This window comes from Sceloporus occidentalis, unplaced genomic scaffold, assembly GCF_023333645.1.
Source record: "Sceloporus occidentalis isolate IW3139 unplaced genomic scaffold, rSceOcc1.0.p SCAF_6, whole genome shotgun sequence".
In the NCBI taxonomy this organism is placed as follows: domain Eukaryota; kingdom Metazoa; phylum Chordata; class Lepidosauria; order Squamata; family Phrynosomatidae; genus Sceloporus; species Sceloporus occidentalis.
In genome coordinates, this window is record NW_028316986.1 from 31,785,368 (window position 1) to 31,798,201 (window position 12,834).

A 12,834-nucleotide genomic window follows, 5' to 3' on the forward strand; every position below is an offset into this window, starting at 1 on the left:
ATGTATCTGATGATCTCAGGGTGGTGTATAATAAAATCAGAGAATAAATAATGCTGGAATTCAGGATCAAACTTACAGATATGTAGTCTGGAATTATGCATCCATAGAGGATCCATATTCACAGCTCTTACACAGTCATGATCATGGCACAATTGCCACAGTTGTGCTGCCCCCTAAAACTACTTTTCGGGGCAACAGCCACATAGAGAAAATGAGATACATTCTGCTGGTGACTGTGATGATCAGAAACAGGAGCTTCTCTAGTTGGCTGGAGGGGGTGGAAATGTCACCCACCTGTGCCCTAGTCATCAACCCACTTCCCTCTGTGCAGTGGGACACAGAGAAGTCCCATTCCCAGACCTCAGTTTCTGGCAGGCATATATTTGGTACAAGTTTTAGACTTTTGGTAAGATGCAGCATATTAACCAAAGCCTATAGAAATAATGCTTTTGATTTTGTCTCTGTGGATATTGAGCACTACACATTCATGTAATAAAATTTCAATAGCTCAACTATCGATTATTTGTAGGTGAAGTCTAAGACAGTTGCACAATGTGTGGAATACTACTATACTTGGAAGAAAATCATGCGATTAGGAAGAAAGCATAGAACACGCCTAGCAGAAATAAAAGATGAACATCTGGTAAGCCTTATTAGCAGTGTTTTTAAGAAGGAAAATTCAGCTTTTTAGAGGGTTATTTATTTTTGACATTCTTAGGCTTCTGTATATAACAAATCATGAAATTCAAAAAGATAGCTTTGTACGTGTTATAAATCTTGTTATACGGGACTATTATTTTTCACTTCACTCCAAAGGTCTAAATATTTCTACATGCATCCATGCATAGAAATTGATATATATTTTTCTACTTTAAGACATACTGAGATACTCCTGGAGCACCTATCAGTCAGTAGTAAACCTCATACTTTCCTAGCAGGTGGTCTCAGATTCAATCCCTGGCTTTTCTAGTGCAAAGAATTGACTACTTCATGATTTGAACCTCTGCCTAGGGAGGGACTGACAATCTGTCTAGACAGTACCAAGATGGCCAGAGAAAGAGTCTGACAGTGTAAGGTGGATTCCTATGATTTTGTAGGTGCAAGAAAGTTTTTAAACATGAATGCAAGAATAAGGGTAAAGATAGAGGCAACCTTTTTTAGAACAGTGGGAAGAGGATGAAAGTACCTTTACAACATTACGTAAATGTACTGCTTATTTTCTTGGGACAAGTTCTAGGAAATATCTTATTGCAAAGAATGGAAGAACTCATTCCCATTCTAGGAAAAGGAATTTACATTCTTGTATTCTAAGCAAAGAATAAAGACAAATATTTCTCTTATTGCAAGGCAGAAAAAACAAAACCAGTGTTGGAGATCTTTGTATTTCCACAGCCACAACTTACCTTTCTCAGGTCTAATCTGCATTGCAGAAATAATGCAATTTGACACGGCTTTCACTGCCATGGCTCAATGGTGTGGAATTGTGGGATTTGTAGTTTGTGGTGGCACCACAGCTCTCTGATAGAGAAGGCTAAATATCTCATGAAACTATAGATCCTGGAACTCCATAGTATTGAGCCCTGGTAGTTAAAGTAGTGTCAAATTGTATTATTTCTGCAATGCCAGAGTAGATCTCACTTATGAGGTAATGTGAACCTATATAGGTTTACTCTGGCAAGTTTGTGAAGAACCCAGGGTTTCTTTCACTAATTTTCTGTAAAATGTTTTTACCTTTCAGACAAGTGAGGATGATGAGTTAGAGGAAGAGGAGCACACAGAGGAAGACAGAAAATCTGTCAAAGAAGAGGAAGTTGAAATCCAGAATTCTCCTGATCCTCCACCAGCTGCTGTTTCTGCACCCATTAACCTGCCTTCTCTGCAAAGCATCATGCTTCCTGTTATCTCTTTTTCCTGTGAAATGCCAGACTGTGGGGCTGTAGGTGTATTTTATAATGGTTAGAATAATTGCATATGTGGAGGGAGCAGGTCTGGGTGGGTTCTTTGACTGCACTATTGTGCAGAATCTTGAATCACTGAAACATTTCTGCCTTCATTTTCCAAACAGTAAGTTTCTGCCCCTGAAGACTTCCAATAGCAGTGAAATTTCAGAAGCTGAGATGCAGCAGGGTGGGTGTTCCCTTGAGCTCCCAACCCCAAACCTCCAGGGACAGAACCAATTTGAAAGAAAATTATTTTATTTTTAAATTTTATACATAGCTTTTTCACAAAAGTGAGCAAACATGGGTTATAAACTGAAACACTAATGTAAATATTGAAATATTTAATATTCTAATCAGTGGTAAGGAATTTAGTAACACATGTTAAAATGACAGTTTAAATAACACCTTACTTGGAGTACCACCACTCTGACAAATTAGAAAGTTTGTACTTTCCCTTTAAATATTTATATTCTACTCTTCTTGTAAATTAAACTGAAAGCAACTTCTTGCAAAAAGGAAATAACCGCTAAGCTTGTTTCAGTGTAATGTTCGTATGACTTGAATTTAATTCATATGAATTGGAGTCAGTTCCCTGCTAACTATTGAAATGCACATGTAGACAGGCCACACTGTCCCTGTAAGTGTGTGTGCATGTGTTCATAGTGTTAAATATTCTGAAGCTGTTCTTTATGTTCCCATCATATGGGCATGCTGGTTGGTGGATTCAGAGAATGATAATCTGATTTTTTTTTCAAGCTTTGGCTTTGCTTTAGAGGACCAATTGGTGGTTTGTTTTTGATATTTTGTTTTGTTTTACTTCTTAGATGTTCAGCTCCAGACAAGCTCTGAATGGCCATGTCCGTATTCACAGTAGTACAAACCCTGTGGTGAAATCCCGCTCCAGAGGCCCCACTGCAAAGCACAAGCCCAATTCTGAGAATGATTACTGCTCTCTGAAAAGCTCCCCAGCTCACAGTACCACAAGTGGTGAGACTGACCCACCTACTGTCTTCCCTTGTAAAGAATGTGGCAAGTGAGTAAATATGCATCCATGACAACACAGAGAGGTTTGCTATTTCCTATTACAAACCACAGGGGAAGATAGATATCTACTGAGATAAGAAAGGTGCCATTTTGGGTAGGTCTCGTTCTTGTTGGTAACTCTCTGCCATAGTCAAGGATGGCCTTTTATATGGTATGTGTGTGGTGTGTATGAGAAAGCAAGAACTCAGGGGTTCACATTGGGGGCTTGCAAGGTGACAGCCCACAGGGTGCAATTTGCCTATCGTTGTATTAACGGTGACAACATTGTAATGTTGTCATTCATTTTCACAGTAGCATTTGATTGTCATGAGAACCAGCATGGTGTAGTGGCAGGAGTTTTGGACTAGTACTCTTGGAGACGAGGGTTAAACCCCCCACCCCCCCTTGCCATGGAAATCCACTGACTGATGTTGGGCATGGCACTCTTTCACCCTAAGAAGGTGTAAGGTTTCCATAAGTCAGAAATGACTTGAAGGCACATAACAACAAGAGTTGATTGGCATGAGCCAAACTGGCTTTGTGGTACTGAGGCTACATAGGAGTGTACACTTGCTTGGAAATTAAAATTCCAGAAAACTGTGGGATTTGCTTCCATACATCATCAGATTGTGCTGCATATTTGGCTTTGAAGGAGTAGGTCATCCAGAAACTCACAACTTCAGCTGTTGCAGCTGTACTGCTGAATATCAGCTGGAAATCTGTTTGTGACAGATGCAAGCGTAAGTCCACCTTACTGCTACATATGTCTTTGTTGTTATTCTGGATGTCAGTATTCTCTTCCACCTTCTGCAATAACCAAGGCCTGCCCTCACACAGGATTCAGCATTGTCCTGTGATAATCTTCCCCTCACAAAGACCATTTTGCTGTTAGTGGAAAGCAGAGAAGATTGCAGAAGTGCCTAGCTATCTTCCCATAGCCAGATGCAGACTAATGACATCATCTGCTTCCAAAGGACTTCCCAGTGGATCTTGTCAGAAGATTTACTCAGCCTTTGTCTGTGATTCACCCCTGTTTTCCACTAGAGACAGAATGGTTAGTGGTAGGGACTATTGCAGTGCAACAGTGATGGTGGTGACGACAAGGGATCCATAGAGTGCCCTTTGTTCTTCATCAAAAAGATCCTGAGAAATATGTGAGGATGAATAGAATCATAGAGTTCACAAGAGCCAATCCAGATGAACTCCCTGCCCTGAAGCACTTTCAACAGATGGCCATCCAGCCTCTATTTAAAAACCTCCAAAGAAAGAGACTCCACCACTCTGGTTTGTGTTGTCTGAGGGCCCAGACAGACCAAAATAAAGCTGCATTAGGCCACTTTGGAAGTGTGCTGTTTAAATGACACATGTGTCCTAAGAGGTCGAAAGCCACACCAAAGCCATGCTCCAGTCCTAAGGACTGGAGCGCAGCTTTGGCGCAGCTTGTGGCCTCTTAAGATGCATGTGTCATTTGAACAGCATACCTCCAAAGTGACCCAAAGCAGCTTTATTTTGTCCTGTCTGTTCAGGCTCTGCGTCTATAACTGTGTTTTCATCAGTGAAGGGAAGCTAGTTCTATTACTGAAAGAGTATCGAGCTTCTTCACAGCTCAGCTCCTGCCTTCCCCTGTCTACAAACAACAAAGGGGAAACTTTCTGTTCCTGGTGAAGAGATCACTTGGGCAGAGGGCTATTAGTATGGTTTTACATGTGTCATTCATTATACAATTTGAATAGTTTTGCTATATTGGGCTATAACTACTCCTACAGTGCCCCAAGTGGCATGGCCACTACAGCTCCCAGCATCTTCCCAAGCATTATAGTCAGTGATCATGCTAAGAATTGTGATGGTTGTAGTCCAAAAAGTAATCTGTCCAAGCTCTAGTTCATTGTCCATTCAACTGACATTCACCAAATTTTAGAATATTAGATATAAAACATACACAGAGGCATACAAAGCCCTGTATTCAGATGTGTTGTTTCTTCTTAAATCTGTCATCGTCTCACCCCACTTACTTTCCTTCTCCATATACTAGGATGTTTTTCAAAATCAAAAGCCGCAATGCACACATGAAAACTCACCGGCAACAGGAAGAGCAGCAAAGACAGAAAGCCCAAAAGGCAGCTGTCGCAGCTGAAATGGCGGCCACAATTGCAAGGACTACAGGGCCAGCAGGACATGGCTTGATTCCACTGGATCATTTGGATTTGATAAAACAGGTTGAACAGGTAGAAGAACTCAGTAGTGATGTTGTTCAGGAATTGGGAGCAGTCATTGACAGTACAGAAGTGATAGACCCAGGCCTCTTACTGGATGAAGACACCGAATTACTTCAGGATGATGTTGAGCTATAAGAGCCAGAACCACAGTTGGTAAAATTACAGGTGCCACCTGGAATTGGTTTCCTCACCAGGCAAGGGCTAAATGTCAACATTTGTTTGTTTTTAGCTGCTTGAATACATGGAATAATTTTTTTATCCCAGACTGGGGGGGGGGGAGAATCCGAGGGGCAAATAAACAGCCTCAAAGGAGTGGCTTCAGGCTGCCCCTTTGATCACCAGATTGGTGTTGCGGCAACCGCACACAGTGGGCCCGATCCGACATTTTCCCAGCTCAAAAAGAAGCAGCAGAAAGAAGCAATTGCTATTTGGAAGCAATTCACTTGTTTTCCCTTCGTCCAATGTCTTAGAAATCAATTTGTTCTGAGAAGATGGAGGTTTTCTTTCCTTTTCCTTTTAGTTTCATAAGAAGCCCCAAGTTCTTCAGCTCCTCAGGGTTTTATTCCTCCCGCCCCCCCCATGATGCAACCCAATATATTTAGAAATCTTTTAATGTATTTCACTGTACGCCTATTAGTTCTAGATCCCAAACATCTGTGGCAACAGAAAATACTTTCAAATTGACAAGTTAATTGTCACTACAACAAACACAGCTTGAACACAGAGTACATTGGTGGCATCTGGAAACCTTCCCTGGAATGCAAACATATAGTTTGTCTAATTGTCCCTGGGCTGTTAAGGCCCTACTACTGAAGAGACTGCCCTGGGTGAATTCAGCATCTGGTGAAAGGTTGTTTCTACGAAACCAAAGCTTCTGTGCCAGATGAAGATTTTCAAGGGCATCTTCATATGTGGCTGTGCACATGTGGGTCGCTGAGTGATGGTGCACATCTCCACATGCAGTCAAGTTTAAAACAAGAGCATGGCAAAGTTACCTTTCAGGACTACAGGCGTTGGAATCTCCCAGCTAGGGGATTCTGGGAGTTGTAATTCTAGCAAGTAACTTTTCCACGCTCTGCAAAAATAGAATAGAGCTGCAGAATCAGATTTTTATAAATGTTGACATAGCATTCAGCAGTTAATTCAGTGAGTCTGTTCCAGTTCAAATAGTAATTTAGGATATTCTGGAGTCTTGTTTTATGTTTAGTTCAGGGGTGGGCAATTCCCAGGGCTAGGGATGGCATTAGCACCCAGGTTTAGAGGGCTAATACCTCTTCCCTGTATTCTCCATGCCTAACGTATTCCTTTTGTTTGAATTTTCTTAAACTCAAATGTTCCCCACATACTCTAGGAGAAATGAGGGTCTCTGTCTTTTTAGGAGCAGCCTTTTTAAAACATGGAAGTAAATCAATTTACTTCATGGTTTCTAAAACGACTCTGTTGAACTTTAAACAGACTGGTGGACATAGATAAATTACTGCCCTCACACCTAATGGGCATGGGGACAATTTTAGTTAAAAATCAGGCAAAAAAAAGGGGGGGGGGGATTATTAGCCTCCCAGAAGGCCCCTAAGGGCCTCAAACATAGCCATGGGAGCCACGTATGGCTTACAGGTTGTACTTCACACACACACACCCCTTCTGAACAAAAAAGGTGGATCAACAAAATTATCTCCTTCTTTCCTCCACATGGACTTTATCTTGCGAGAACTTTGCAATAACTCATATGTGCAGCCTGCATTCTTTCCTTTTCCAGAGCCAGAAGTGGGATTTTCCAGCCATAGTTTTCTGCATCCCAGTCATTGTATAGACATGTGAAAATTATGTGCATATATTGAGTTCCTTTACTGTGTGTATGCCTGGTCATGAGTATTATCCTAGAGCCAGATCAAAATCCTAGGGAATCCAATAGTTTGAAAGAAATAAATCCAGCTCTACATGGTCAAATTCTGAAGTTGCTACTTAAGATCAAAAGCTGTGACATGGTCATGGTATGGTCAACAATTTTAGGTGCTGCATTAGATGAAAATTAATCCATTAGATCATCAAGGGCAGTTTAGATCATTCAAGTTTTCTCCACATGGAGCATCCCTTAAGCATCTCTAGAAGGAAGAAAAGTAACATGTAGCCAAAACACTCCCAGTAGCAAGTAAGCCCTCTCAGCAATAATCTGTGATTGAAAACTGTACAACCACATTCACCTAAATGTGTGCCAGAAAGCACTATTCAGGCACTGGTTTTCTAGACAACTGAATATTCAAGGTTAGTGCCACATTGAACATTACTCTGTATGGAGGCCTATCTAGATAAGAGCTTAGAAATTAACACACTATGTGAAAAACAGCCAGGTTTTGACTGTTGGGAATATTGAATGCTCCTGAGCAGTCAACAAAAGCTGCAATGACTTTTCCTTTTTATACCAACATGGGAAAAGATGCTGCTGCCCTTTGAAGGCTTTAATCCCTGGTCATTTACTTTTTCCTGTTGTTCAAAGGCTAAGCAAGATTAGCTGAGAGAGAACTGGAGATGAAAGCTGCCATTCAGAGGGAAAGTTGTAGACTAGCAAATGGAGAATTGCCTAATCAGAATCCTCAACAAGCAAAGTCTATCTGTTTTCCACATTTTGACTATAACTTGTAGCCTGAGCTTGGAAAAGTTGCTTTTTGGTTGACAGTTCTCATAACCTAGCCATGCTAGTTGAGGGATTCTGAGAGTCTAAAAAAAGTAAGTTTCCAAGCTCTGCCTGTATTTATGTTCTCAGAGGGTGTAGTTAGATGCTAGAAAAGAATTAGCCAAGCCAAAAGGGAAAAAAAGAATTACATATCTTCAGCACAATAGTCCATGTTTTCTTTCATTTTAAATTACTGTATATAAGACATTTATTTGCCTCATCAAGGAGAAGTTTAATTTTATTGTGGAGTCTAATATATAATCACATCAGTATTTATTTATGGCAGTCAGTGGCTATGACAGTAAACACAAAATCTGATGAAGCAAAAAGAATATAAATTTAAAATCCCTTATGGGAAGAAAAGAAATACAATAAAATATTGCATGCAACTTACAGTCAGCTAGTTTACACAATCATAGATTTTTGTCAACATTTTCTAGCAGTCTAGGCAAATTTGCTGTTATTTTACCTCTTATTGTTTGGGTTTTTTTCCCCATAGTTGAAAAAAATTCAATTACTGCTAAAAGGACAACATCTTCAGTAATGAGCATGAGATACTAGTCCATGCTTTTGGGAAAAGAGCAACTAAACAAATAATGTGAGTTGTGAAGTCGAAGGTTTCATGGCTGGCATATGAGTTGTCTTCCGTTCCTTCCTTGTCATAAACAGAAAGGCTGGATCCACTGTTTTCTCTGCATTCCTCAGCAGAATGGTCTTGACAGCAGAAAGAGAAGGGAGAAAGTGGTCTCTGGGAATTGGCCTCTCTCTCTAGCCCACAGCCCCACCTTCCCCATTGCTCCAGGAGAGGAGATGATGCACAGTTCTTGCAAGAGATCCTTTCAAATTGATTTGTGTGGTTTATATTTGTGTACATGCTGAGAAGCAAGTACTTAAGCTACATAAGCACCCTCACAAGAAAATACGATATGTGGAAATTACTTGTTAATTGAAGCACCTGTTAAAACATTAAGTCTTTCTCAACAGGAACACGCCTTCCAGATGTTTCTGAACTGCATCTCCCTATCACCCCACGCAGTGGGATTTACTGGCTAGAACTAATGAGATTTATAGTCCAAAAACCTCTGGACGGCACATTCTCCCATCTGTGCTATTGATTATTCTTCCAACGATACCTCTCTGATGTGAAATTGCAGAGTGGATTGGTTGGTGCTTCAGGTTTGCAATTGGAAGCAATACTTGCAAATATTCTTAACACTGGTAGAAGTAATGATGTTATTATGGGCACTATCATCAATGGACATCAGTCATCACACACCAGGGCTCAAATAATTGCTGATGGTAAAGTTCTGTAATAATGATTCTGTCTTTTTTTTTTTTAGTATGGAGTTTATCACATGGGGGAAATCCCATGCAGAAATGGGGATTTAAACTAGAAAAAAAAACCACAAAAGTGGATTGATTTTAACACATCGTTGTTAATGTTGTGTCAGCCCAAATGGAAAGTGGACTGAAAGTAGACAAAAGCCGCTCCTTTTTACTCTCGGAAAGTCCCGAAAGTAAAAAGTAGTGGCTTTTGTTTACTTTCTATTCGGGTTAACACAAGTTTAACAATGACGTGTGAAAATCAACCCGCTTTTGCAGGGTTTTTCTAGCTTTTAAATCCCATTTCTGCACAGGATTTCCCCCGTGCGATAAACTCCTATCACTGTTTCCTTTAACGATTTTTGCACATGTGATGATGACCAAATGTCCCCTCAAAACCGCCCTTTTTAGCAGCATAGTCCCTGCCCCAACATGTCAGTTTTCTTGTTGGAAAGCAGAAGGATGAGTGGAGATATGTTGAGTAGCAGACTTTGCAGGGATTGCTAACAGAAAGAGAGATTGACATTTCTCCATTCATCCCCAGGATCTTTGGCAACACAGAAATGGCCATGTTGGCGGACTGTGCTGCTGAAAAGGTGGGTTTGGGGTGCAGTGGTAACATCAGGAGACATAGCTATGTCTTTCGAGCTACATCTTCCAGTATGGGATGCTGGCCATGACTTTGTTGCAGTACAGTGCTCAGAATCCCAGGTGACTCTAGGTTTCTGGAAGTCACAGTCTCCACAAAGTAAACTTTTCAAGCTGTGAAATACAGGGATGGTGCAGTAACCTCAAACTCGCAGGGTTATTGTAGTAACAAGTGAACAATTCCTCAAGATACGCTTTTGTTTTGCAACCTCAGAAATAATACAGAGCTGTGGATGTGTCTTAAAAGAACCAAAGAGAATCTTAAAATAATCTCTGGATGAATATCGATGCATGTGTTAACTTTTCTATGTAAATTCTGTATTCCTAAAAACTCGTGATAAATATTATCACAGCTTATTTTAATTTTGCAGAGATCCTGGGATATGTTTTCTCTTGCGTTTCATATGTTTGTTAGCATGGTTTCTGTAGCAACTTAGATTAAAAACTGTACATAATGAAAGGAAAAGGAAAATATTTTTTATGGAGAAATCTTATTTTCAGACATATTTTATTGTCATCAGCTTGTTATGGAAAGCTGTAAATAAAGAGTTTTGTGTAAAAAAAAAGTTATGGGGGGCAAATAATTCTTTATTTTAAAAAATTTAAAAACGGCCCGTTATCGCTTAACTGCACCTGAATTGCATGTGCTTTAGCTTCAGGATGTAATTTATTCAGGTTTGCACTGAGATGCTTTAATTTCTTAATATATGACACGGGGGGGGGGGGGGTGTTTTTCTTTTAGGAGGGGTGAGTTTGAGGGCAAGCATCCCATTTGGTCCACAAGAGAGCACTTTGTATAGAATATTTCAGCTTTTTCTTATATTCACAAATACTTGTATTTGTAAAATCAAAGGGAATCTACATAACAGTTCTGCCAAAAAGGACAGTGTTTTATACTTTTTGATATGATGTACTTTTGTTAATGTTTATTTTGTTTTGTTCACGGGATGGAAAAAAATCTTTCAAATAAATTAATCTGCATTTCAAACGTGTAGAGATTTTTTTTAAAACATTGGAATCGTTCACCCATCCGGCACACAAGTGTGGGCAGTTTATATTAAGTTAAAAGAGGTTTAATATGTTTAAAAATGATATTGCCAGTATGACTGACAGGGAATCTAAGGAGAAAAGACAGTTCCAAACCATCCGTTATAGACTGTTGAATCATTTTTAATTCTTGCCCTGTTCATGTAACTAAAGGGGAATACCACCCAACCCACCCTCCTTTTTAAGCTGTCCATATGGGCACAAGAGATGACCACGCTGAAATGGAAAGGAAAGGTGGTAAGGAGATAATCTAGTTTGGTAATACACTAATATGAAGAGGGCTTTTCATTTAAATAACAAAATTCTTCTCATGTTTCACCGTGATGGGATACAGAAAGAGAAGAGTGAATGCACTTTGGCAAGGGTGGCCTGAAGACAGATTAAGGGGTCATTCAGATGTATGTGTTTTTAGCGCAACTATGCAAATAATCTGACTCAAGCATTCCAAGTTTGCTATTCACACTATGCAACTGCATCTATGTGCATCTCTGGGAGTTCAGTTGCTCACACATGTCAGCGCTTGAATAAAGATGGAGTTGATGGTGTGAATGTATTTGAAACATGTTAAACGCATGCAGAGTTTTATCCCAGGACTATTTGCATCGCTGCCAATGATATGAATCTTTTTTTAAAAAAACTCAGAAAAAGTGGGGTTTTTGGCAGCCCTCCAAAGAAATTAATCACATGCATTTGGAATGCATGTGAAGAACAAATGTTCAAACTGGATTCATCCTGGATTATTTTCAACGTCTGAACATGCCCTTACTGAGTTAGGTCCCAGAGAACAGGACCCAGAGCAATGGATCCAAGTTATAGGAAAAGAGATTCCACCTCAACATTAGGAGGAGCTTCCTGACAGTAAGGGCTGTTTGACAGTGGAACAAACTCCCTTGGAGTGCAGTGGAGTCTCCCTCCTTGGAGGTATTCAAACGGAGGCTGGATGGCTATTTGTCGGGGATGCTTTGACTGAGATTTCCTGCATGGCAGAAAGGGTTGGACTGGATGGCCCTTGAGGTCTCTTCCAGCTCTACGATTCTATGGTTTAATTATTTTTTTAAAACAACCCCAAAGTAGATCTTGCTATCTCTGAAGTCTACCTGTTCCAGCAATATAGGGCACTCAGTGCAGAGAAGATGGGAGAGAACAGTTGATTAATGGAAAAGAAGGTATGTTAATGAGATTATAAAATGCTTTCCTGTGATTTAGAGTAGCAATGCAGCCTTCTTGAATGAAATAAAAGTTTTAAATAGCCCTCGTTGTTAACTTGATTTATGGACTTCTGATGAACCTTTAAATTGAACCAGTTCCAGTGAGCAAATTAATTCTTAAGTTCTGGAAGGGCTTTTTAAAGTGCCACTTTGGGCAGAGGGTAAAGAATAATAATGATGATGATGATAATAATAATAATATCATTATTATTTCTTGTCCACCTTTCACCCTGGATTAAGGCGGGAAACAAATACAGCATACGACATCAGTTAAAAAAAACACATCAGTTAAAACACAGCATCAGTTAAAAATTCATAGAATCATTTAAAAGGATAAGGCAAATATCAATTGTCCACTTCTTGTGTCACTTTCAACAGTACAGCCATTGCAGCAGTATCATCACATCCACTTCTTTCTTGTGTCACTTTCCACACTGTGTGTGTATGCATACACATACACACACACAAATATATGTATATCATTGCAGCAGTATTGCATCCACTTTTTCACTTTACATGTATATATTATAACTACACACACACCATACAATATATATTATACAATTTAATGTATTTTATATATATATGTAGGTGTGTGTGTATTCATATATATATATATATATTGACAAGAAAAAAGTGGATGCAATTATACTGCAATGGTGTGTGTATGTATATATATATACACAATACAATGTATATGTATATTATACAATGTGTGTATATGTATAAATATATAGTGATAATATATAAATATATAT

The 12,834-nt window shown here is 39.5% G+C and overlaps 1 protein-coding gene across 5 annotated transcripts in view; it reads left to right on the forward strand.

Moving 5' to 3' along the window:
* Positions 1-10,803, forward strand: part of LOC149310573 (transcriptional-regulating factor 1-like) — a 100,077-nt gene extending 89,274 nt beyond the window's left edge. For 4 of the 5 annotated variants that reach the window (XM_089529216.1, XM_089529218.1, XM_089529215.1 and 1 more), the window contains 4 exons: positions 530-643; positions 1,739-1,936; positions 2,765-2,973; positions 4,996-10,803. In XM_089529216.1, the coding sequence (XP_089385342.1) occupies positions 530-643; positions 1,739-1,936; positions 2,765-2,973; positions 4,996-5,314 (840 nt within the window). In that variant the 3' untranslated portion in view covers positions 5,315-10,803. Of the gene's footprint in view, positions 1-529; positions 644-1,738; positions 1,956-2,764; positions 2,974-4,995 lie in introns of those variants that run through there. The other variant, XM_089529220.1, reaches the window with a different exon arrangement.
* Positions 10,804-12,834: the final 2,031 nt, after the last annotated feature.